The sequence below is a fragment of the Atheta coriaria genome, unplaced genomic scaffold (assembly GCF_025399875.1).
Source record: "Atheta coriaria isolate IRGN ID8LTWV9N9 unplaced genomic scaffold, Caltech_Dcor_3.1 hic_scaffold_7_pilon, whole genome shotgun sequence".
NCBI lineage: Eukaryota > Metazoa > Arthropoda > Insecta > Coleoptera > Staphylinidae > Dalotia > Dalotia coriaria.
The window spans coordinates 6,340,642-6,368,427 of NW_027045449.1; the positions used below are offsets into that span (position 1 = coordinate 6,340,642).

The 27,786-nt window shown below is 38.5% G+C and overlaps 1 protein-coding gene across 1 annotated transcript; it reads right to left on the minus strand.

Moving 5' to 3' along the window:
- Window positions 1–2,982: 2,982 nt before the first annotated feature.
- On the minus strand, window positions 2,983–7,040 carry LOC135796113 (uncharacterized). The gene has a single exon (XM_065308020.1). The coding sequence runs from the start codon at window positions 7,025–7,027 to the stop codon at window positions 5,885–5,887; it is 1,143 nt and encodes a 380-aa protein (XP_065164092.1). The 5' UTR covers window positions 7,028–7,040; the 3' UTR covers window positions 2,983–5,884.
- Window positions 7,041–27,786: the final 20,746 nt, after the last annotated feature.

A 27,786-nucleotide genomic window follows, 5' to 3' on the forward strand; every position in this document is an offset into this window, starting at 1 on the left:
GTGAGGACTAAGCGCCAAGGACAAAGTGCTAAAGAACATTATTTTACACAAATTACAGGCATTTTAAACGCTCAAAAACTAATAAATTTTGCTTGAAAATTAAAAATTTATTAAGGCAGTCAAGCGATCTTCAAGTGAGGTTTTGTTTGTTTCTTGTTGTCAAGACAACTAGGTGTAAGTACTGAAAATATTTTAAAATGTTTCATATGAATGAATGCTCGTACATACATGAATTGCATATTAAGGGGGTAATCTACTCTAGAGGCATGAATTTCATGTGATTTTTGAAAGGCCGTAAAAAAAATCAATTAATATTTTTACTATCCATTTTTTTAACACTTATTTATTAATGTTTTGAGAATACAAAAAAATAAAAACTGAAAAAAGTTCAAAATTTTAAATTCCAGCAGGTGATGAAGTGGGAGGTCCCAAAAAAGTGGCACGTGACCGTACTCATGATTTTAGCCCTCCAAGTGATCTGAATTAATCTAGAATAATTAATTATTAATCTAGAATAATGTCGCAATCATATGAACTACGGACAAGTGAAAAAAAAAGTTTTTCACAAAATGGCGACTGTTTGAAAAAATAGTGATTTGTTTACCCTTATTTTTTTATATTCTAGATTTTTTTTGGAATATTTAAAATCGGAATTTCGGGATAAGCGTAGTTCATTTTAAAGAAAAGTCTATAAAGAAGACTCTGTAAAAATTTCAAGTAAATCGGTTCAGTAGAAGTTGAGAAATCGTGGGTACCGTCTCGAAAAATACAGTTTCGAGAAAAACACGTTTAAAGTTTCGCGTCAATGCGAACCAGTATGGATGCCGCGTCACCAAAACGGCTATATCTCGGAAAATAATTTAAATTTTGAAAAATCCTCTTGTACACGTATTCTTGAATAGTTAAACTTTCAAAATATCAAAAAAAGAAAAAAATCGATTTTTTGAAACCTCTAGAGTAGAATACCCCCTTAAGTAACAAGTGGCTAAACGAGGGCTTTAACAACGTTTAGTCACGAGGTGCTTTCACAATTTTTTCTACTTTCACTCTACTTCCACGTTGCAGTTTTTCTATTTCAACTTTTGTATTTTAAATCATCGGCTCGCACACTTATACAAACTGTAGGGTTATAAGTGCCATGCCGCGCGCCGGCCCATGTGACGCTTCGGTTCATATCGTGCCCTTCCGATAGGAGCAGCAGCGCCTGCTTTGACGTTTTTGACTGACGTCGCATGGCATTTCATACCGCCTTGTGCTGCTCCGTAGGCAAATGCGCAGGCGCTTGCTCCGTCCCGTACATAATACAAGTACATAATGAATATTATGTACGGCTTGGCCGTTGGTATATAAAGTACCACTTTTTGTGTCCGTGGAAAAACTGGCACTTTATAGGTGGAGGTAGAAAAACATTTTTATATGTATTTGGTTAAGTGTCCAAAAGGGATTTTCGATTGAGAATAAAATATGATGGGTTATGCTAGTCACGCCTCCTTTGATGTCATTCTCGACTACGAATGCTCTTCACCTTTGTGTATTTGAATGGCCACGATAATTCGCGTTTATTTCGGATTAAACGCCAGCAATTCTGCCAATGCCAGCGCAATTCAACCGAATTTGCTCTAATCCAGCTCAATAGCAGCAAATTCAGTGCATTACGACGTCGTAAAGCGTTCATCTACAGACGAATCATGATAAACCCATTCGCGCTCCGACTTCATGAAGATTAATGGCCACTGAGCTCAATTTTACCAAAGAGAATGTTTTTGTTTTTAAATGTTTATATCTGTGCTATTTTCTTTTGATAAACACACCGAATCGATATTTTGAAGAGAAAAAAATACTTTAACACAACATTTTGTCAAAGTTGCAGACTCATTAATATCTTTATGATTTAGTTGTCTGCACTCGGTGAGAATGTCAAAAACATATTTTCGGATTATTTTCGGCTTTCGGGGTGGATTTAAGAAGGTTGTAAATGACGCCGAATAAAACTCTCAATCTAGCCAGACGCTGCGGACTGCAGCCACTGTGCAGGGTTACAATCTCAACACACCGTCGAGAGGGTTGAGTTCACGAGTGGCTGATGGCGATATCGCGCTGATGCACACTCTCGTCATAAAGCGACGGCACAATTAATCATCGTGGCGGCGGTGCGAAAGTGCTGCGGACCTGCAGAAGTTTCTCTTTATTCGCGCCAGCGTTTTAAAGAACTTGGACGTCGCGACGCTCGACTTAATACTCGACATAAGAGTGCTTCAAAAGTGTTGTGCGGCTAAACGATGCACAAAGATAATAAAACAAAAAAAAATTTAAAAATCTCGAAAGTTGCATTCTAAGAGAATAGTGGTTCTTATAAATTTGTATTGTGTTATCAACAAATCTGACTTTGAATATATTTTCGAATAGCTTTTGCCCGCGACTTCGTCTCGGTAGTGTTTAATAAAAATGTAATTCGTTTTTACTCTCTTGTTCTAGACAGAGTATGTGTCAATTCTATCAATAAGATTCACAATTTTATTTTAAAGAAATTAATTATATAAAGAATTGCTAATAATGCACTTCAGCACGCCATCTCGGATTCAACTATTTAACTATAACTCTGATTGAATCTCAATACCAACTTTTATCATATAGAAAAGGGCTGTTTATAGGGTTTTCCCGGCAAGTATTCGAAATTTTCTCGCCGTAAAAACCATCGTTGGACTTTAACAAACATTTAAAAAATAAGAATTGGCCAAATTGGTTTAGGCGTTGTTGAGTTATACGCTTACCAACAGATTTCGCGTTTCATTTTTAAATTATAGATTTTACTTTTTACCAAAAAAGCATTTTTGGAGTTTTGGAGAATGGACAGGAAGGAAAATCAGTAATATTCAGTATTGCTATCACAACTCAAACATGACCACACCCTATATCACACACTATATACAACTAAACACTCTGGATTGCAATTTTTGAAATGTAAAAATAATGCAACACAAATATCTTCATTTAGTCTCATTTTTTCTAACAATACACTTTTATTAAATATTAATATAATATATACAGCATTTTATTCATATAATTTTCTTTTTGTTTATTTATTCTTTATTTATTTATAACATTTGGATAATAGCTTGTATTCTTGCACTCTCGCATTCTTTTTCATTTGGGTTTAAGTTAACATTTTGTAGATATATTTATACATATATCGCATTAGATTATTATTGTTATGCACTCGAGGGTAGCGCGCCATCAATTCGAATGTAATCAACCCCTATCGTTTCAATATTTCAATAAGTTGTGTGTTATTTATAGACTTTATAGATTCTGCTTTGTATTGTACATGTATTTCACTTTGCGCCTTGTAATTTGTGAGTGTGTGTGAGTGAAAAAAAGGTGGTGGTTGTGCTGATCTGTTATTATCTGCGAGAAAATACAACATTCTAATCTCGAAATAATACGTAGATTTGCATTTCTTTGATTCGTTTATGGTTTCATATTTTTTTTCTTGCTTAGTTATTTATTAAATTATTGATTTTATTAAATATTCCATGCAATTTGCTTCACATCGCTCGGCTATAAATAGATGACGATTCACATCGTTTGAGTACCCTTATTTTTGGATTTTTATTATTTATTTATAAGTATAATAATAATTATAAACCTCGAATAGTATATCTACATGTTTTATTATTTCAGAATTAAATTTTACCTAATGAAATAATCAAATAACTTCAATTTGTATCCTCGATCTTAAGTATATAATATAATCGTCGGGAAGCGTAGTAAATGTTACATTTATTTATGGTTTTAGTAGTTAATTTTTAGTTCTTCCTCAACGCATATCCTTATATCCATAGTTAAACATTTCTTTTTTAGCATTTTTTTGTAATAACATTTTAAACATTTGATTTATTAACCGCTGCGTCACAATGTCTCATTTGTGTTGTCGTCTACGAATACTTTGTTGTATTGTTTATTAATTAATAGTTAAATATATTGGTCACATTTATCGCAGGCGATCGATCTGTTATCTGTGCTGTCGTCTCTTCGCAATTGTGCTCCTCGATAGGTACTAATATGTTTAATATGTATTTATGTAATATGTGAAGCAATTAATTGAATGTCGCGGAATCGAATTGATTAATTAGCGAATCGATTGATAATTAATTGATGATGAAAACGCGGGCGACAATGCGTGACGCCACGGTATGTTCACCGTCAGTGATACAGAATAATTTCGTTATACGCCGATGGCACACTTTTATTTTTTAATTTTTTGAGATTATAAACTCAAAATGAGAATGAAATCTTTAATGCATTAATAGTACACAAAATATTAATTTTTTGAGCCTTGTTAAACAATAAATCAACTTTGAAAGTGGCTCATACCCTTCAAATCTCTACATTTTAGTTTTGCCTACGGCACGTGTTTATAACCTCAATATTTTTAGTTTGAAACTTGTTTAAGGCATAAAATGAACTCTAAATCGTTCCGACCGACCGCGTTTCCCGTTGTGCCGTTTCACGCGCATCGATTTCGAGGATTGTAAACTAAAACTTTCACGTTGCACGCAGTCGAATCGGACAAAAGCTCAAAGTTTTAGTTCATGTGTGTGACGCGTTCGCGTTTTAAACTTTCCGGGTTATAGTAAATCGGGCCGCAACTAACAGAGACATAAAGCGATTTGCTGTCATCTTGGGATTTAACTCTCGCATTTCATTTGGCTGGTATTGTTCACATTTGGTATTATTTTAGAGATTAGTGCCATCGTCACATAGAAATGCTGGTGACACGTGAGGCGCCATTGTTTACGACGGTGGCGCCATCTGAACGCAAAATATAACAAATACAAATTTTGCATGCGAATTTTTGCGAATTATTTACTTTCATTCGTAGTTTTTAGAGTTTTTCTTTAAGTTTATTACCTCATGCGTTCATTTATTAATGTTTAATAGTAATTGGAGGATGAATGTTTTGTTTTTTGTCTAAATATTTCGATCGCTACTTATAAACGAATATAGTCTTTTCGTTCTTACATCTCTACGTTTTGCAGAAAAATGAAATTTTAATTTTAGAAAGGAAACGTTTAGGAATTTAAAAATGCTTACATAATTTTACAACTTAACCTAAACATAGGTAAATTAAATAACAGTATTTTAGATTGAGTTAATGAATAAATCTTCAACTGGCGAGGCACTATCATTTTTTCTCATTTATATAATAAGCTCATATAAACACACTGTATATATAATTTATTTATAGATTTCTTTGTTTCACGTCTCCATTCATCATATCGCAATAATATATATATTTTTCTCTTCTATTTTAAATATCTTAATGTATATATTTATAGTTTTATTAGTGGTAATATATTTGTTTTAAATTATTCACTCTGATGCGGCACTGGGATTATTCTATTCATTTCCGTAGCTCGCCGATTTTTTTTGTGTTTTGTGTTTTCTTTTCATGCCTAATAAGAAAACAAGAATGACGTAATCGTAGTAGGCGGGGCAAACGTAGTAGTAGGCGTTTATCTAGCGTCCATTTTGTTCACGAGCGCAAACAAGTTCATTCTGGTTAAGTTTCGCGCACTTAATTTTTTTTGTTGGTTTTATTTTGTTGTTGTAATTAAAGGAAGTACATTTAAATCTAGTAATGTATTTTTGATGTTTTTGTTTTTGGTTTTTTTTCATATTTTTCTCTCAGCAAAATGCTATCGGCTAGCGTATTGTAGAACTAGACGTACGCGCAGTCTCAGCATGGCTGCTCGTCGCGGCTGGGGCGTGATCGGGCGGGGCGGCTGCGCTTGAAGATCTCGTCGAGCGGGGTCGCCAGGGGGCCCTTCTTCACTCGGCCCCAGCGGCCGCGCGAGAAGATGCCCTCTAGCTTATACTTTAGTCAGATGTTGTCACGCCCTGATGAGACCACGCCCAGAAGATTACCGCCTCCTCTTCTTCTTTCTTCACCTCCACCACCTCCACCTCCGCCTGCTACTCCACCGCCTCCACCTCCACCTTCACTACCTCTATTGTTGTACTCCCTCAACTCGTAATTATTGTTACCATTTGGGTTGGGCGGTGCCGCGGGGTTTTTCGTTGCCACTGGCGGTGAACTGAGCAGCAAACCTCCGCTATCAGGTCGTACAAGGAGGCTTTCCCGTTCACTGCCATCCCCGCCCAGCAGGTCCAGCCCACTGCGTCCAATCCCACCTGGCACCGCCCCATTCACCCCGGGCAACTCAAGCTCCGCCCTTAATATCCGTATTTTCTGGATCATCTCTCGTATCTCGTATCGCAAAATGCCCAGGAACACGAATTTAAGAAATGCCAGCACACAATAACCCAGGATGGCGAGTAGGGAGGCGGTGCTTCGCAGATAGCTTTGTAGACTGGCCTCACATGGCGTCGAGTGCACTTGACACGTGTCGTTCGCAATTGCTCTACAACAGCTCGGCGGGATGATCAACCCTTTGCTTTGGTTGTAATCGCTAGAATCAGTCGGTCCACAACACGCTGTTTCTACTTCTAACCGGGTCCATAACGATGTAAAATCAGCGTTGACATTATAGTCTTGATTCCATTTCATTCGCAACGCTGGGCGGAGCTCTTGACACACACGCTCGAAACGAAACGCCCAGAAGGCGCCGATAACAACGTCCCCGAAGAGGAGCACCAATAGGAGCATCCAGTAGGCGTTGAGGAGGCGTTCCGATAGGCGGATTGCCGCCACACAGCCCAATAGTTGTAAAGCTCCGCCTTGTGTGAGCAGCGCTAGATAGGCGTAGAGGAAGCTCGGTTGGTAGAGCGTGAGTGTGGGGATAAGCGCACGCCGATAATCAAAGACAAGGGTGCGCGCGGCAGCGCCGACGAACGCCAACGCACCCGCCAGCAGCGCCGTATTGCACGTGTAGATCCAAAGGCGGTAGTAGCGCATTGCGCGGCCCCCCAGGCTGGTGGCGTTCGACGTCACCGCGCCGCCTCCTCCGGCCCGTCTCAGCGGCATCCGTCTGCGGAGCCCCTCCTCACCAGCCCCACCGCCCATTGCCCCCCATGCAACACCTGCAATCAAACAAAAAAACACAATTTTAATCATAATTTATCAACACACCCTGTATATAAACACTAATGTTAATTATGCATTCGAGACGATGGTATTTTCGCGAATAGTGCGTTCTGCCGCAGTGTGCTCGTTAATTATTCAGCCAAAAACAAAGCGGCAGCAGCGGCTCGTTAAAACGACATCGAAATAACATCGGAAAACAACGCGCCCGGCATGCGATTACATAACTACACTGTAGCCGGGGTAAACTCCGTTGGTCCGACCGCAATCCACCACAGTCGAAATTTAGTTTATTCATTGCAAATTCGCAATAGAGCAGCGCTTATGAATCGCCGTACGCTAACGATGTTAATTTCGTCGGACCGCGCTGGATCCCGTGTTCCCATTACAACTATTACCACACCGACGCACTAATACATCATAAGAGATTAATTAATATCGCTACATGTTCAGTTCATAATAATAACAACAATCATTTTCACAATCTGCAATTTGCATTTCATTTCGTTATACGTACAAATCAAAAATTCATAGCACTAAAAATCCTCGTAATAATATTAATAGTATATTAAGTAACAAGTGGCTAAACGAGGGCTTTAACAACGTTTAGCCACGTAGTGCTTACGCTATTTTTTCTACTTTCACTCTAGTTCCTCGTCGCGGTTTTTGTATTTCAACTTTTGAATTTTGAATCATCGAAATTTGCTCACACACTTATACAAAATGTAAGGTTATAAGTGCCATGCCGCGCGCCGGCGCAAGTAACGCTTCGGTTCATATCGTGCTCTTCCGATACGAGCAGCAGCAGCGCCTGCTTTGACATGTTTGACTGACGTCGCATGGCATTTCAACTGCCTTGTGCTGCTCCGTAGGCAAATGCGCAGGCGCTTGCTCCGTCCCGTGCATAATGCAAGTACATAATGAAAATTATGTACGGCTTGACCATCCGTATATAAAGTACCACTTTTTGTATCTAAAAACCGTGGAAAAACTGGCGCTTTATAGGTGGAAGTAGAAAAACGAATTTTGTTGGTTTTATTTGGAAAGTTGTACTAATGAAAGAGCGCAAGTGTTAATGTGACAATTTATCCTCGAACAAATTGCCTGCAGCTAGCAAGAAGCGTCGCAAGATAAAAAAAAAACACAGCACGGGCGTGGACAAAAAAACGCAATCACTGCGAATGCGGGTCATGTAGAAGATCGTAGGGGTTGTGGAATAAGGGCAGCGGAACGAATTGGCATTATTATCGGCGCTCACAAATCAACCGGAAAGCAATTTAATTCGCGGGAGGCGCAATTGTACTCGGTAATGAATTGCACCAAAACAATTTACTTTCTTTTTGTATAAAAAAAAATAAATTGCGCTCAGAAATAGGATTTTACTGCCTAGGCATTTAATTTCATCCGAATGTTTTAATATTTTATGCATGGTCTTCTGTTATTAAAAAAAAATACAAAGCCACTTGTTGATTAGGTTTGCAACTTATTTATATCCTAGTTTGGCCGAGCGTTCGTGATTGTATTGCGGAAGTTTCCGCGAAGTTTGCCTTTATTCCACTTTGGGGTAGCTTTTTTTTTGCTTTTACTTTGCAGCACTGCTGGACGATTATTTTCGAATTAAGTGCAAGAAAAGGCAAAAGCGTACCACGCGTTCGAAATTACTTCAGCCGACTGCACACACAACTGAAGCGGATTAGCGAGCGTGCGAGGGGTGGTTCTGTTCATAAGGGATGTAGTGCGAACATGGCGGTGGCGGCGGCGGCGTTCATTTTCGCGCCAGATGTGCACCATTAGAGAGAACTTTCCTCACTAAATTAAAACCACCCACACAACCAACATCTCCTAACTATCGACTAACTACCCATAAACTACATCAAATTATTACATTTGTAAAAATGATGCCCCCGGTTTATTTAACCTCGATTAATATTATAATCTAATTTCATCATGTTGCTTGTATTTGTAGGTTATGTGTTTCCCCATGCGTAAAATTGGAGCAATTCGAACAATTTCGTTCGCTATAAAAAGAAATACGAATTACTATTAGCCTTGGCTCGACTCGGCTCGACTTTGCTTCTTTAGGTGGTCGGGGGTGCGTGGGCAATATGATTAGGGCAAGATTTTAATAACGAAATTCAAGCGGGCGCTCAAGAAATAAAAGTCGACGACTCTCGGCGATGAATTAAAGTACGTGCAGAAGTGCCCGAGTTTACCGCACGACGCAAGCCAGGGCAAAGAGGGTGGGTGCTTTTGCTGAGAATGTTAAGAAAGGGAAATTAAATGAAATAAATTCGTGGTACTCGCGCCGGAAACGCACCAGTGACCTTGTACCGTTTGATTTGCTTTGAGTGGTGCGTAAACTCAAAATAAACGTATTTTATATTTTGTCAATCGCGAAATATTAGATTTTCAAATTTGAAAAATACAAAAATCTTTAAGTTTAAGATAAGGGATGAAAAGTCAAGTCGTGCCCTTGAATTTCGATGGCATGGCTTTTCATCACGACTTTCGGGGCGTAGTTTTCCGCACTCGGGATTCCGGTGCGTCGTCGCGTTTTCTTATCGCGGCGGGTCCTTGACGCGAGAAGAGCGGGTCGACGACGTGCTCGCCCTCGATAGCAGATTATGCTACGCGTGCGGAGTTTAATGGGGGTTGTTTTAGCATTTTCAAGATTCTTCAACAACAGCAACGCACACATACCGAAAAAGTGAAAAGTAGGTGAAAAAATTACAGTTAGCATATTTCCGGACGGATTAATTCAATTACGTAATTCCAACGTTGTAGGAAGGGTGTGTTCGAGTAAAAAATATACGCTGATACGCTTTGATGCGCCGCTGATAGTATGCAAATATGCAGATGAGCCGTCGGTTGCCACACGGAGGGTGAAAAATGATCTATCGTCGAATGCTGCATTGCGACACCAGCGACATTGCAAAAAACAACATTAAGACACTGATTTACATTCGCTGTTTGGACAAAAAATAAATGCATGCACAACAAAATAATCTAAAGTAACAAAAACATTAAAACGTGATATCTTCATTCCCTAAACTAAAGCAAACATAAATATTATTCAAAACATACGCGCTGCAAACAAACAGATTGAATTCCTTCCGTTGAGCGAGTTTTCCATCCGATTTATGCATACGCGTCCGGCCGTCCGTTCCGTCCCGCCGCACAACCCCCGTGCGCTCGTTAACTTCTGATTACGCGCACCCCCGTTTCCTACATACGTGGGTGGGTGCTACATTTCATGTGATAGCATTGACCCAGAAAAAGTTTCGTACGCGTTTTCCTTTTTAATTCCGTTTGTCCACCCTCTCATCCCTCTGTACGCATTTTTTGTTTGATTTTCGTTCGTCAGTGAAACGCACGTCAATGAAATAACAATAGCTATTGGAATTTTCATTTTCCACGTATTTTTGGAAACTTTCCACGAGGGGATGAATTTGAAGTGAAAATTTTAGGGATTAAAATAGCGAAAATGTGAATATTTTGAATTTTCTCCGTATGCATTAGAACGATTGGAATTTTCATCAACTCGCGACACGTGTCGCTAAACTACCCTCGAGTCAAGGATTTTCCTCGACGTTTTTGTCCCTTATGTCGTTTGTTCTGTTGTTTCCTTTGCATTTTTTCCCCACGACTGTTTTTTCATTATCCTTGCCACAACACTCACACTCACCCACATTACAATGTTGTTTTTCTTTTTCTCTTCACCTCCGACTATTTATAGTTCGCCTTTACTCCGCGTAGAGGGCGGTCATCCGTAACCACTCTCTTTTCTTCCTAGTTTCCACGTTTTTTACAAGCGCACTAGTTTTTTTTTATTCCGCGCGCGCTCATTGGCATTATATAGTGAAAAGTTTTTCATTGTACGCGAGCCATTTCATCATTTTCGCTCGTGCGGGCCGCGAGTTTTTCTTTCAGTTGTTCGCTTTTCGCTTTTGTTCCACTCTTTCATCTACTACTCCACTGAAACCAAGACACATCTTCGTGGACTGCGGTAAACTTCCTGTTTAATTTTCTTCTTCGTATTTTATGACATGACACGCGACGAGACGACGAGATAAAAAAGCAGGGGACGTAAAAACGACCGTGACGATAAAGGGCAAGCGGGCACGCTTTATTATTTCGCTCGGAAGGATAACCATAGAATAAAAAGGCACATCTAAAGAGGAAAAATCGCAAAAGACAACTCGTACTAATATTTAAAACCGGAATGTAATTTATAAGCAAATTTCATTGTTAGGAAATTTTGAATCTTTAAATGTCCTGATTAAAAAAAGAACAGTCGGTATATTGGAGGCAATTTTGTACAATCTGTTATTTTAGCTTTTTTCGTGCGTTTTAAGCGTTTTTTGCTCTCATTGCACGTTGTGCACTCTGAACACGCACGAAATGATAAACATAAATCTTGCACACGGCGAAAAAGCGAGAAACGAGGTATGAATGGTATTCCAGTGGCTTTTCCTACCAGTTTCACATTTCCACACGCGCAATTCTTTTATTTTTCCACTTGAAAACAGAAAAAAATTAGAATTTTTAACGCCTACACTTCCACAGCCAATACAACAATGTCATGTACAATCAGTTGCCTAAAAAGAAAGCGAACTAAATTTTAGAATATATCTTTTGTTTTCTTTTACTGGCAGTTTTTTTTTAACAGACGGTTGTATGTCTTCATTACTTCACCAAAAACGCCCGACATTTTTCTTTCTTTACTTTTATTGCCACCCGCTTCGCGCTTGGCGTTAATATTCGCGCTTTCGGAAATGTCGACGCATAGGCATTCTTAAAACGTGTTTCCAGCATTGCTCGCATTCCGAACAATGTATGCAACCCAAATAACCGGCCGGATGTTATTTGGATTGCATACATACGTAATTACTCGAGGGATTTGTTTATCTCCGGAAAAACGCAAAAAGTCGTAATTTACATACAAAGTGTCCGAAAGTTTTCGAAAAGAAAACAAAAAATCAACTAGATTGGAAATGTCTAGGGGTTGGATGCACCCTGGAGGCGATTTGCTACGGCCAGTTAACACGCCAGCGCTGCCTTTTCACATTAGCACACTAGTAAGAGGAAAACTTTTCCTGGCATTAGCCTCCTTCACCTAACACACGCCCAACCGTCGCACTTGACTAAACCTCGCAAGACGTGTAAGATTTATGATGGTATTTTTCGATCGGACATTGTTTGACTGCAGCAGCGCAACGTATGTACGGTTGGTTGCTTACACATGTGCGGTAAACATGGAGTATAATGGCCGCAACATGCTACCGACAAACAAGGGGCGTGCGCGTGAATAACTGCCAGGGTGGTTTACCCACCGTCGGTGGCGCAAGTGCAAATAAACCATGCGCGGCCAACGTGAAACAAGCAAACAACAACGCGATGATTGTCCGTGCACAACTACCTTATACGCCCACAGAGTCCGCAACCAACATTACACATAACAAATGTGCATAATAAGTCGCCTAAAACAATGGCATCAACTTTAAAACGATTAAATCACAATGCATTACCAAGTTTACAACGAATTACAAGCAACATTTCAATTAAGCACTTTCATGTTGTTTGTATTTAACCTAAATGATGGCGTAATGCCCCTGTTTACAATCCTTAAAACGTGTAAAACCTAAAAACCTACTTAAAACTCCGGTGTTTGATAGGTTCGTTCACCTCCGAAGTGAAATAAACCTAAATACGTCGCGCATTCCTAATTTATTACCACGAGGGGTTTGGGTTTGAACATGCCAATGCAAGAATGGTAGAAGGGGTGGGGGTGGTAATTGCAGGGAAAGTGGAAACTCGGAAAGTAGAGCGACGAATGCACTCGCTGCGTTTTCCGAATGTGGGGCACGCGAGTGCACCGAAAATCCGATAAGAATTTGCATGCCTGCACGACACCCCATTCCTTTATTAAGATTTCCACCCCCAGATAGCGGGGAAACTTGTACTTTTGTGCTTTTTCAAGTCGAATAACACGAACATTATGGGCATAAATCGTGTACATCATCGACACAATTTGGCAACACTACAAATTACAACCACTGAAATTTAAAAATCTATAATTTACATTTTAGGGGTAGTTTTACAGCATCGGTTATATGACCAGTGTAATTGACCCACATAAGCAATATAATTGTGGTTAAATAGGTTTAAGACATGACTAAAATAAAGTACTAACCCAAATATTAAATTCACCCTCATCCCCTTCAAACTCCTCGCTTAAGTAATTAAATTAATCCTGTTTGAAGAATTGTTAGTATTGTGCAAACTCCGCTGGTGGGCGAAACTATTCTGCAATTGTGGTATTATCGAATTGTGCGGTGTGCGGGGGTTGGCAATTAATAATGTTTTACGGGGGCGCATCCACAGATCCTCCGGTCAACATCAATTGGCGTCTGCCCTCGGCTCTCTCTGTGTGTTAACGGCGGCAATAAAGCTTAGCGAGTCGCGTAATGGAATACTAAAACGCGCGGAATGCTGCCATTTCGTGCCGTTTAGCCCCTATTAGCCTCCCCAAATTGGCTCGACGGAGACAACTGATAATTTTTAAGACCCGAACCGAGGGCGGTCGCCATCATTTTTACAGCGCTACGGGCAATGGTTGCGGCGACTTATATAACGCCACAATGATAAAAAGAATCCGCCATATTTTTTTATTACAGCGTCATACTGCGTATTTTTGACAGTTGACACTGAATTAACCTTAAAATATCTAGCGTTATTTTATTAACCTATAAATGCAAAGAAGGCGAAAGGTAGTCTAACGAATTACAAGTACTTTCTTAAGCTAAGTAAAGTTAAGTAAACTATAGCGTACAGTAAGCTTATACTCACCCTCTCGTACTACCATTGTATTTCAAGTACTTTCTTGTTCTTGAAACTATTATGTGCCCACGGAATTCATAAGATTAGCAATTTTAATTTAAAGAAAAGAATAATGCTGATAATGCACTTTCCGCCATATATGTACACTGCATCAATATTCGCATTTTTATTTTAAAAGAAATAAGAATAACCACAATGTACCTACTTACCCATCTAGAATTCTAATTACAACTATGATTGAATCTGATACCAATTTTCATCTCTTATTTAACAATCTCTATAAGTCATAATTTTGATATTTTAGTAGTTATTCTACAATTCGAACGGAAACGAATCCAATACATTATAGATAATCAAAATCAATGCAACCGTTCTTGAGTTATAAAATGGTTTAACTAACAGTTTCCACATGACTCTTCAACGTGCAAATCTGTGTTGCATACCCAACGAGTTACATTTTAAGTAATCTCAAGAGCAGCCTACAAGTTATTCCAAGTATAAATCTAAAATATTTTACACCAAAATTCATCAAAAATTAATTCACTTGCTTTTGCGTTGCAAAGGCTCAAACAAATATGAAATTCGCATTTATGATATTAGCTACCAATACGAGTATATAAATGAAATTTAGTGATATTGATCGTAGAGTTAGAACATCCAATGCAAAAACGACCCAAGTTGTCATGTTAAACACCAAATATTTAATGATCGATTGTGGTTAATGCCAATTACCTGCACATAATTAATTGCTTCCAATGCAATTAATACCACCCCAAACTTGTATAGTTAAATGTTGATCACACCTAAAATGCACTGAGGATACTTTACTGCTCAACAATCCTGACGGTTGATTGCGAGCGCTCAGTATAGTTTGCGCGCGCATTGCGCTGATAATCGTCTTCGTTTCTGGTTTGCAGGCGCAAGACGTATCCGCCGCCCCGCCGCAACGCTCGTCCGCCGCATCCGCCCATGCCAGTTGTCCACCAACGTTAAACGTCCGCGCCACCACGCCCCACGCCGCCAGCTTCAGACGGATGAAAATCGGAATGACGTAATCGTAATTTATATCGTTCTACCACGTTATCACTCACTCATTTATTTGAAAGCGTGAAATGTTGTAAACAAAATGGGTGAAAATTTATTGTTTTCCGTATCATTAAATTTTGGTTTCGTTGCGGTTGATTGCGAGTAGATCGAATTATCGCCGGGGAAAGTTTAGTGGAAAAGTTGCGGACGACAGCCAGTTAGGAATTAGCCGAAATTATCTCGGAAAAGTTTCTTTGCGAGTTGGCCAAAAAGTTGGATTATCGAGGAAGTATGGCAATTAGCTAACGATTTATTCTTAGTTTTTGTTCAGAAAATAGCAAAAATGAATTGCTAAGATTTATGGTATGATTCGATAAATGAATCCTCTTCATTATAATGTTCCACCAATAAAGACATAAAATGATACCTTTTTTCTTTCTTCAACTGTTAATGAATTATTCCCAGCAGGATTAACTCTCGCGGACATAAATTTCAGCAGGTTTCTTGTCGCTGTTATTTTCGGTATCTGGATGTCGGTAACTTTCCCGTGGACGATAAATAAATTCGGTAAAGCTTTGCGTATAGATTATACGCTTTAACATTAAAGTGGGATTTAGAAAACTTCTCGGCGGGTAAACCAATAAGGAACGCGCGGGTAAAGGACGGGGCGCAACTGAATGACAAGGACGTCCGCACGAAAGGATGCGTAAGGCTATTAACATTAGCCACCACCGGAGGCGGATGACGGTCGAACAACACGTGCGACACCAGGATATTCCCACGAGGGCACAAGCGACCATTCAACAAATAAACTTTTGTTTCATTTTAATTTTAATAAATTTCACACTACTATTCATACTCTACTACAAGTTCAGTACTTATACCGCAACTCAAATACGATGAATATGACCGTGCAATTATTAAAACAAATATAAAAATCACTATTTTAATAAATAAATATAAATATAAATATTTAGATATAAATTTTCAACCCCCTCAAATAAGGGATGAAAAGTCACCATCACTTTGATCGAATTGTCACAAACCCTAATGAAACGCACAACACAGATAAGCACTCCAGTAAAAGTAGTCGCCGCTTAGAAAACCAAACCCCCAAGTAACAAGAGCGAGAGGGGTAGGCAAACTGGCTGAGCAGACAACGCGACGGTTTAGCCGCCGACGCTCGTCTCGCCGCGCCTGGACACTCACAAAGGCAAGAGCAGCACAGCAGCCATGCGAGGGAACAAACCCCTGAAATTAATGAAATGAACTAATGGACTGGTTAATTTATCACGCGGCAATTAACAAGTTTATTAAATTTGTACCCGAGCGCAAAACAATTCAAGGACGCCGAGCGATTAAATTTCTTAATTAAACAACAACAACAAGAAAATCCGACGCCATTTTGGACAAAATAGCGCAAAATATTTCGGTTTTACTTTTTAGGTGGGTTGTGGTTTCTTGGCATTTATTGTATTGATAGGGCGGGTTTAACGCCGTTCGAACAAGATTCGTTGTGACGGCAACCCACAGTGTGGTATCTCCGAATTCCCGTGAGAATTCGTTGAACGATAAATTTTCCTCTACGCGCGCTCAGCGTTTCGGTGCAAAGCCAAAACTAAAATGCAACGTAATTTTAAAAATAAATTTCACATAACCTACACTAAATTATAATAATAAATAAATGTAAATGGCGCTGGTCGTGATTTTAACCAAAATCAGCCAGAAATAAAAATCTCAAAGCTCTTGAAAGCTAAGTAAACCATAACTCACGACTGATGATAAGTCCAGCGTGTACGGGTCGCTGAAGCAGGTCACAATACTTTTATTTTATATTTAATAAGAGGAATTTTCCTGGCTGTTAAGTACCAGAGCGGCATCCAACATCGAAAATCAGATAACCAGTAACAAATACTGCAACAATAAGAAACGTCGCAAACAAAAACACAAGAACAACGCCGACACGAAGTACATGAGACCGTATCGCGAGAGGAAGCTCGGAATAGCTCAGGGAAAAGCTTGAAGGTGTGTGAGAGTGGCAAGTATGAACGGTACGAGTATTCGAACACGTAAATAAATATATAAATATAAGCAAAAGGCCAGCGCAGGAAGAGACCGACCATTTGCGGGCCATTGAATTTTATGCGGCGGGCGCGTGAAAGCCTCTGCGAAAGCCGTATGTATTCCTGTGACATTGAATATGCTGGTGCGTTATTTTAAACTAACCCACTCACCCGTGGTTACTGAAATGCACGTGTGACATGCGTGACGCCATTTTGACTTTTATCACGTACATTTATAGATTTCCCATTTGTACCTAGATTTGTTAAATTAAATAAAATTAAGTAGAAATTTAACTTATAGATTTTCAAAACAACATTATCTTCAGTATAAATGTTTAAAAAATTAAAAAATAAGGGTAGTTAAATCATGAATTACCGACTTGATGATCTTGGAATATGACCTTACTCGTACAGTCTATGAATTGAAGTCGTTTACATCAAAAATTATATGATCTGAGAAGGTAAAAATATTTTGCGCTTCAAAACTTAGTCGCATCCTGTAATATTATAAAATTCCTTATTATATTTGTGCATTATTCGTCCCCGTTAAAAACTTTTTACAGTACTTGCCCTTTGAGTACTTTTCTGTTAAATCTTCCTCTTTATTGGGAGCATTCTATAAATGCAGAAATACATTTATCTAGAAATTGTACGTGGGAAGTTGACTGCAGAAATTTCATAGTTTATTTCTTCTGAATTGTAATAAAAGAATTCTGAATGATTTATACCACGAGTTTTACATAATACAGTAACATATAAATAATACCATATTTATAAGCTATCCAAAATTCTCTCATAGTACGCTGAAGTTGCACCATGCAAAAGTCTCTTTTCAGTTAATATTTTATATCAACAATACTGTCTAATTTTAATATATTTATATTGGACAGGAATTCATATCCAATCAATAAATAATTTTGAAATGCTTTACTCCACCGATACTATAACATCAGAAAATCTATAATATAAAACATGAATCGCAAGATCTGTTGGTAAGTGTATAACTCAACAACGCCTAGACCAATTTGGCCAATTTTTTTAAATGTTTGATAAAAGTCCAAGGATGGTTTTTATGGCAAGAAAATATTCGAATAATTACCTGATAACCCCAAAGACAGCCCTTTCTATATAGGATAAAATTTGGTATTGAGATTCAATCATAGTTATAGTTAAATAATTGAATCCAAGATGGCGCTGAAGTGCATTATTGAAGTACCCCAGGTATAATTAATTTCTTTAAAATAAACGTGCATCTTATTGATACAATAGACACATACTATGTCTAGGACAAGAGAGTAAAAACGAGTTACTTTTATTAAAACACTACCGGAATGTGAAGTCGCGACAAAAAGCTAGTATGAAATAAAAAATAGAGATCCGACTGTCAAATGTTGTGTGAGTTACCACGAAATGTCACTTATTCCATTATTTTCAATCTCCCTATTACCCGATATTCACAATAATATAATACCTACTTATATCAAGTAACTATTTTTCAAACTCTCATCAAGATTATTACTTTCAAATGGTGGAGTTATAACAAATTAATGAATTTCTATTCTTTTTAGTTTAGTTTTAACTGACTCTATTAGATAGAATTGTTTGCTACACATGAAATTGCGTGAAATTTAATTATCACTATCCTACTTCTTCCACAAAATCGAGTTATTCTCGGAGTAACTTTATTTGTGCCCATTTCCTACACCCAGTCAGTCAATATGATTTTATTCTTACTATAGAACGCTCAAAACAAGTAGGTATAAAAAAGTTTGTTGTTGTTTACAAATAAATTCTCTTGCTATTGTGGGTTGGCTACATATTGTTTGTGCTCAAAGCTGGAAGTTTTAGTATTTTTATTTCGATTCAGTCCAGAAATCGCTGATGAATAAAACTTTTAATTTCCTGCACCTCCGTGCCCAACAGTCACAAACGCCTGCGCCTGGGTCTCGACACAAATTCGAATAAAACGACAAAACGACGCGCGACAGCAGACAAAAGCATTGCCGCTCGTGTAAGTGCGAAAGTAATTTCCCTGAAAGCTCACAGGCAAAAGTTTGATTAAAAATTTATAAAAGATTTGTTCGTGCGCGTTCGAAGGATGCCTAAGACTCGGAAACTTAAGCCAAGATGCTTGTATTTACTTTCTTTATTTCAAAAGCACCATTTTGACTGACAAATGCGAAAACATGAAAATCCAATAAAAAGCTTCGCAAATTAAAACTTTATAAAACATTTTCCGTCATTTACCGTCATCCCAAGCGACAGCACACAATTCTTCTTCCTAAGGCGCGCAAGGGCGCCTTTTATAGGCGCATTAGCACCTGAATACAAAACGGCCGCCATTAGAACTACATTTTCGCGCGGTAATTTGCACGTTTTGCTTACACAAAATGATTTTAACGCGCATGAGGGTGTTAGGAGGGGTGGTGGGATGGTGGGTGGTGAAATATGACCGGCCTCGAGTCGCGCCGCATCCGATCCATCAATCCGCTCATAACGCTCGCAATGATATTATAGATTCTCGGCACGCGTCGCGGCGCAAACAACATCATTAAATTTATGCATTGCAACATTGCAATCGTATCAGCATTATCGCACTTCGCACGACCGGCACAATAAACAAGCGGATATAGTGGGCGACCCAGTTTGTCTTCGTATACAACGGCCATTGAATGGATAAATATTAGTTGCCTTACATTACGGAGGGAAATGACTTCTAGCTAACAATTTAGGTTATAAATCAACTATTTGAATAAAACTTGACAAAATAAATAATCATTCTCCGAAAAAATATTTTGTTAATTTTTTGTTTTATTTAATTTTAATATTTAAGTAAAAATAATTCAAATTTTAAATACGAAACACTCTGTAAAGCAGTTAAAACATGTTTATGTGTGTTATCAGTTGGTAAGCTAGGCAAGAAGTATAAATCCATCCTTCAATGGGAATCGAAAGCCCTGGAAAGGATTGAATGAACGCGAATGTGCGTGCGTAATGTGCACCAGGCACCGCGTACAACAGATGATATCGCCCGCGAGTGGGCTGCTGCTCGCACAATTCCTGTATACATGCACAATGCCATTTACGATAAGCTTCCATTCCATCTTTTCATCATTCTCCGGCTGTAAATTTATGCGCAATTTATGAATATGTATCTCGGGCGGCCGGGTGGCTGTAAATCGGCAAGCGCATTATTGACTCGCAGAAGTGAATCAGTTACATAAAATCGCAACGCGCGAACATGAATCGTGCGCGATACGCACGAAATGCCCACAAATCCTATATGCGTCGCGTTTTCTTACAGGACGAAGGACGAAGAGAAAGTCGCAGAGAAAAGGATTTGAGAAAGTGGAGTTGGCTGTGTTTCTCGTCGTTTGCTTTATCCTCGGTGGGATATTTTTGCATTCCCCGAGTGTATCAAAAGTGTCTTATTCGGAGGGTGGCGACTTATCCTAAAGTTACTTCAGGAGTTGAAAATATACTTGAGGATATTTTTAGCACAAACATTTTTAATATTTAATTTTTCAGAAGAAAAAATTGAGTGTAAGAAGAAATAAATTTCATCATTTTGTGACAATTCAAAGCAGGAAATAAATTTAAAATTTTCAAATTTAATTTTAATAACCATTTATCCTGTATATACGGTAAATTTTAGTAAAGTCAGACTGAACTACCGGTTTTAGTTTCTGCTTAGTATATTATTAACTAGCTTTTGTCCACGACTTCAGTCCCGGTAGTGTTTTAATAAAAATGTAATTCGTTTTACTCTCTTGTTCTAGACATAGTATGTGTCATCTTCTATCAATAAGATTTGCAATTTTATCTTTTAAAGAAATTAATTATATAAAGAATTGTTAATTAGGTTTTCCACACGACAGAGACTGACGAGACTATCAAAGGTATCGTTCGGGTCTCGGTGCATCGTCTCGAAAAGCGATACGAGACCGAGACGATAATAGAGAAAAGTCTCGGTATCGCGTGAAGTCTCTTACTAGTTCTACCTAGAACTCAGTTTTATATCTTGCAGTTCAAAATTTAGTCATTTATTTGCTAATTGCTTTTATTGTAAAGTAAGTCCACAAATACATACATAGTTTAAATATTAATTACTGATTAATCACTTTTTAATTAAAAATATATTTTTTAATGTTTCAAATTTTAAACGTTAATGTATACTAGGGTACAATAATCGAGTTGATTTGTGTTGGAAAGTAAGCGGTGCACGTCTACAATTCATAACTCACCCAGATGTATACAATATTTTTTAACAAGAAGTACAGAAAACACAAAATATGTTCCCTACGTGTAAACAAAGACAAAATTTTCATAAAACTTTCAAAAAAAGTCAAAGGTCATGATATTCGGTTACTGATTTGTTCTTTGAATATACAATAGAAATATTTCACAGATGGTCATATATTGATTTCATATATTGATCTTTTCTCATTTTTCTGCACACAACTTCATAAAAAATTTAACGAGACCAATAGCGTATATCCTTTCAAATACGAGACTTCCGGACTGTGGTCTCGCACGCCGAGGAAATTGTTGAAACACGTCTCGAAAGCGAGACGATACGAGAAAAGTCTCTGGTATCGTGTGAAGCCCTACTAATAATGTAATTTCAGTTGATGCCATCTCGATTCAACTATTTAACTATAACTATAATTCGAATCTCAATGCCAACTTTTATCCTATAGAAAAAGGGTTGTCTTTTAGGTTTTCCCTATACTATTCGGAATTGTTCTCGTCGTAAAACCATCCTTGGTCTTCAACGAACATTTTTAAAAAGAATTGGCCAAATTCACTCTAGGCGTTGTTTTGTGATTCATTTTACATTATAGAAGAAATAAAAACTAATCTCAAGTTCTGAAACTTGTTCTACTCTAGTAATTTTGATCTCATCATACTTGACCTAATTTTAGTATCAGTGCATCACCTATATGACGAATTTCAATTTAATAGTGCTTCAAACTTGTACCAGAAGTACACCATCGAGTACTAAGCGCTTGGCAGGGACGATGAATAATTTTCGAGCAGGATAATGCATCGACGGAAATTCCTCGAAGAGCGTCGAAGCGCAGTTGGGAATTCGGCAAAGCACACGTTGTGAAGGGGCCCTGACGCTTCGCAGAACGCGCAACGCGTATCGAGAGAAACGTCTAACGATGTTCGCGTGGGCGGGTCCGCCGTAAGGTCAGCCTCTTCACGCCGCCGCCGCCGCTAATCGATATCCTGCTGCTGCTGCTGCTGGCCTGCCACCGCTACCAAACCGCCGACTGCCGCTGCCGTCGCCTCGTTACCAACGCAACATTTTCAACAATTTTCGCATCAAAAGTTGGCAAAAACTTTACATTACCTTAAAATAACCTCAAAAAATTGCGTGCGCTGCAATGAATATAAATCAAAAATTCAGCGGTCGTCGATTTTGCTGCACTAAATCACATTTCGGGGACTAAACGTTTCCAATTTGGCAACAATTCATGCTGGGAATTTTTGCCGGCAACTTTCGTCCTCGTGTCGAAATCGTTACCAATCGTTATGTATGTACGCTGCGGCGTAATCGCTGTGCAAGTTGAAAGTTGGTAGCAGCTTCTGTTTTGCACTGTCAGTTAGACCTCGCTTTCCGGCTTTTTCGGGGATTTATCGCCCGTTTCCAATACGCGACGATACCAAATACCACATTGTGCACACCAGCCGAGCTGGAGGTCTTAAAGCAGCGAGTGTATCTTCATGTGCGCCCTGAACCGACGACGGCTTTATCTTTTATCGCGCGCGCTGTTTTCCATTTTTTCGGTTCGAGGGTGCAGAGAGGAACTGAGCCACGTCGTTTGGGCAATACTGCCAATGCACCATCATCAATCTGACAATGCGAATGAGACGAACGATAAACAATGCCGAAATAAAAAATGATTTTACAGTTCTCAAGTCGTCGAGACATTAGGTCATAGGGGGTGTTATACAAATTTCGATCAAGAACAGAGATTCAAATAGTTTTATACATGTTCAGAAAAATCAGGAATTTCCTAACACGATCTAACAGGAATTTAATCAAAACTTTGTTAATTTGCCTCGCACGCAAACATGACGTTTACTAATTAGATTATGTTGACCTTTTGATTGCCTAGTCATTAGTCGGTAACCGCCAAAAATGGCAACAATTATCTAATCGGGTGTGTTATTTCCGCTGCGCCATGTCAAATTACCATCAACCTTTTGCATTCGTTTCGCCCGTTCTTTTGTTTAATGTTTAATGTTTCCTGCGTTTTCTTTCACGCTGTGTTTTTCGCGTCCGTTAAAAGCCTGGGCTATATTATATCGCAGGTAATGGCGACTTTGTCCTCGCGAACAAAGTAACGCAGAACTCTGCGGCGCTACTGCGCGTAAAAAGCAGAAAGCCAAATGAGGATTTACGAACGCTGTAAACGTCAATTAATGAATTAGCAGCGCCACCTACGCAGGAAGCTTCTTTCACCTTCTTTATTCATTACACGCTTTTGGTACGCAAATACAAATAGGAACGACATTGAAATACTAAAAGCTTCTTAATTAAACGCCCGGAACGCTGGAAACAAAAGGGGACCAAACAACAAATAGTTGCCCACTCCACAAAGTGATATGGAGTGACTTCAAAGGGCTGGCGGTCGTGCTGGGTGGTCGCTTTCCTTCGATTACGTAGCGTCGCGCGGACGCTGCCACACCTTGGCGGATTCGCGATCCGCATTACGTGTCAGACGATCGGTAAAAGTCGCCCGGCCGGGAAGTTTACACGCGGGCCATCCAGAAAACTACCGCTTAAAGCTCCTTTAACGGGGACGAATTTATGCACGACAAAAAGTCTACACGACCGTTTCGAGATTTATTTTATCGCCGAGTTTGCCGATATTGTTTTACGCAGTGTAGCTCACTTATTTCGCATGATAATGGATGAATACATTATTAATAAAATGCACTATCGTTAAAAAGACTGTTATCTAGTATCTGAATTACATTTAAACTTTTAAAATATCTATTTACAACTAGCTTTTGCCTGCGACACTTCATTCCGGTAGTGTTGAATAAAATGTAATTTGTTTTTACTCTTGTTCTAGACATAGTATGTGTCAATTTATCAATAAGATTTGCAATTTTATTTTAAAGAAATTAATTATATAAAGAATTGCTAATGAAGCACTTCATATACATCTTGATTCAACCATTTAGCTATAAATAATGATTGAATTCAATGCTAACTTTTATCTTATAGAAAATGAGCAGCTTTTTAGGATTTTTCCAGCAATTATTCGAAATTTTCTGCTGTAAAACCATCCTTGACAATAACTAACATTTAAAAAACAAGAATTGGCCAAATTGGTTTAGGCGTTGTAGAGTTATGCGCTTACCAACAAATTTTATGCGATTACCGGTTATATTATAGATAAAGAAAAATGGGAAGTAATGAAGCAAGTGCATTTATGCTTCGACACAAAAATAAAACATTAATACGTTTTGCCTTCCATGTCATGACACAAATAGCTAAAACCATCTACAGATGGCGCTAGTCTACCGCAAACTAACTGTCCCTAATATGAGGTTAAATGATGCTCACACATTTATAAACGTGCTGTTTTTTCCAATTTTTCCTCGCCATTTCTTTTGTTATCGCCATTCATATTCATTCGTTTATTTTTCGCGTGGATTTTTTCTCTTTCGCCAGGTTTTCAGCTCCCATTACATATCGTTGCATCAACCAGCGCCTGTGGGAACGGCGATAAAACGGCGTACCCCTGACCGCCGGGAAATTTATTGCTCACACTCTATTACGCTGCGCTTTGTATAACCGCTCATTTTCATCCCTAACATGCTAAACAATATCATTTATTTATACGAAGTAATAATTTAATGCGACGCAAAATTATGTCAACACAATTTTTCCCGCCATCATTTATTTGCGTACACGAAGAATACCATACAAGGCGGTGTAAATAATAATCGTGCACACACGCTAACCACGCATGCGGAAAGCATACATCCATCAAAAATAAGTCAGAGATGCAAACCAGTTGTGCACGAGCACAATTGAAAAACAAATTAAATGCACGCACGAAAAGTGCACTTTCAACGAATGTACGAGTAATAGTAGTATGTTATTGGGGTCGTACGATGTTCAACTTAAATGCTGATGACGCTAAAGTTGCAGCACGTCTGAGGCAGGATTCAAAGTACGCCGCGAACAATGTGTGTGCACGACACGTGCCAACTCGGGCCGCGTTACAATGCAAAAACATCAAATACTAAAACACAAAAAGCATGTACAATATGTAAAACTACCCCGCGATATAAAATAATATAATGGATGAAAAATGTGTAAAACCAAACGAGCGGATGGGCATTAATAATGCGGCTGTCATTTATTTGACAGTTTAAATTTTAAACAATAAATTTCACTAGTATATGACGTTTCCTGTACGGTGTGAGATTTTATAAAAATTAAAACCCCAAAAATTATATAAAAGTAGTTTTGCCCGCGACTTCGCTGTCCTGTAGTGTTTAATAAAAATGTAATTCGTTTACTTAGTTTGTTCTACACATAGTATGTGTCAATTCTATCAATAAGATTCACAATTTTATTTTAAAGAAATTAATTATATAAAGAATTGCTTATAAAGACTTCAACGCGCCATCCGGATTCACTATTTAACTCTAACTATGATTGAATCTCAATGCCAACTACATTATCCTTCGAAAAAAGGGTTGCCTTAGGGTTTTCCTGGCAATAATTCGAATTTTTCTCACCGTATAAACCATCCTTGGACTTAAAATGTTTCATTTTAAAAAGAATTTGCTAATTATTCAGGCGTTGTTAAGCTATGCGCTTACCAAACAGATTTTGGGATTCATTTTTATGTTATAGATAGATTATTAATATATAGCAAATGTTTTGACATTTGATGATATTCTTTGAAAATTCGTCGGTATTTTGAAGCTGTATGTCTAAAATATAGCACAACGCAAAATGAGTAAATAACGAGCAATTAAAAATAAATTTGTCCCTAAAATTTAGTTCTATCCCCAACAAAAACACGAAGAGTGATAAATAAAGTTCCTAACACCATGGCGTTAAGCCCACAAAGCGTAGCGCTTATATGTGCGCGAGGTTATGTTCGAAGTTGATATAGAAGACATAATGCAAATTCCGCCTATCTAATTGTCCCTCATAATTGCTTCCTTCCGCAAGAACGCGCGCACGCGACTGGAACGTCTGCCACGGCAGGGAGGCAGGTATAAAGCTGGAGCTTTGGGAAAGCTCGCAAGGAAGAGCAAGGTAGCAGGCAAAAGCACTTCTGGCCGCCATGTTACTGTCACCACAAACCTGCAAACGCAGCGCGCTCCGAAGGTAAACTGTGTTGCTACGGCAGTCAGCGGCACATGGAACAAAGAGTACTGAGCTCAACGCGGGTGTGGGTGCACCTACCGCATGGGTCGAAATCGGTTGGACCGCGTCTGTGACGTGGAATGAGCACCCGCGCCTGCCGCCCGATTGCGGAATTACACACCATGGAATTACGTGTGCGGCGGATTAAATCGCGTAACGACAAAAGGGCCGTCTGACGATAAACCACCCGCACTCTATGCATATAAGCATAAATTATAAAATGATAACAAAAACTGTGCTAGAGTATAAAATATATGCAATCCAATTTTTGCCGAACACAAACAATACATCTGTTTGCGTAAAATTAGTTTCCCATCTTGCAAACAAAATGTTTACTTGTAATTTTTAACGAAAAACAAATAAATTCATCTCAGCAGAACAACAGAAAATATTTAATATTATGCCTGTAATAAACCTGTTTCCAGCAGACTCGTTGGTATTACCACCCCATACTGTGACTAAAATAACATCCCCTTGAAATCTGTAACGTGATGCGAGTCGTAACCCACGTTCCGCGTATTTTCCCGACTTTTCTGAGGAGACGCCGTCGTATTTTCATACTTCCTGCGTCCTTCGTCGTTCGTCGTTCGTCCCGAATGTAATTATAAAATTCGAATATTCGAATCAATACCAAACCGTGTCTACTTCGTAAAACCTCGTTATTGACGGAATTATTCAGAATTATGCGGAATTAAATGTTGCTGACGGAATTCACCCGCAATTTTCATTTTGACGCTGCAATTTTCCGCCAATTCGATCTGTAAATTAGTGTTGAAGGTTATCGATGAAAAAAACGAAAGATTTTAATTAAAATCATCGATTATACTATCGAAGCGGGTTGGTACTAATCGTTGCGTTTACTTTCAATTGCCTTCGCCTGGATGTTTTAAACGCGTGGCCTTTTTTATTTCTGTTCATTTTGGTCACAATTTTCGTACTCGACGGTTTAACATCACAAACGTTATTTAAAGTGGGCGGGTGTGACTTTTATCTATAATAAGAAATGAATCGCAAAATCTGTTGCTGGTAACCGCATAACTCTACAATGCTTTCTAGACCAATTTGGCTAATTCTTTTTTAATGTTTGTAAAGTCCAAGGATGGTTTTACGGTGAGAAAATTAAATATTTTCTGAAAAACCCTAACGACAGCCCTTTTCTATAGGATAAAGTTGGCATTAAGATTCAACTCATAGCAGAGTTAAATAGTTGAATCCGAGATGGCGTACAGTATTATTAGTAATTCTTTTATATAATCTACTTTTAAAAATAAAATTGCGAATCTTATTGATGGAATTTGGATACATACTATGTCTAGAACAAGAGAATTAAAACGAATTACATTTTTATTAAACACTACCGAACAAAGTCCGGTCAAAGCTGGTATTCACATAGAAAA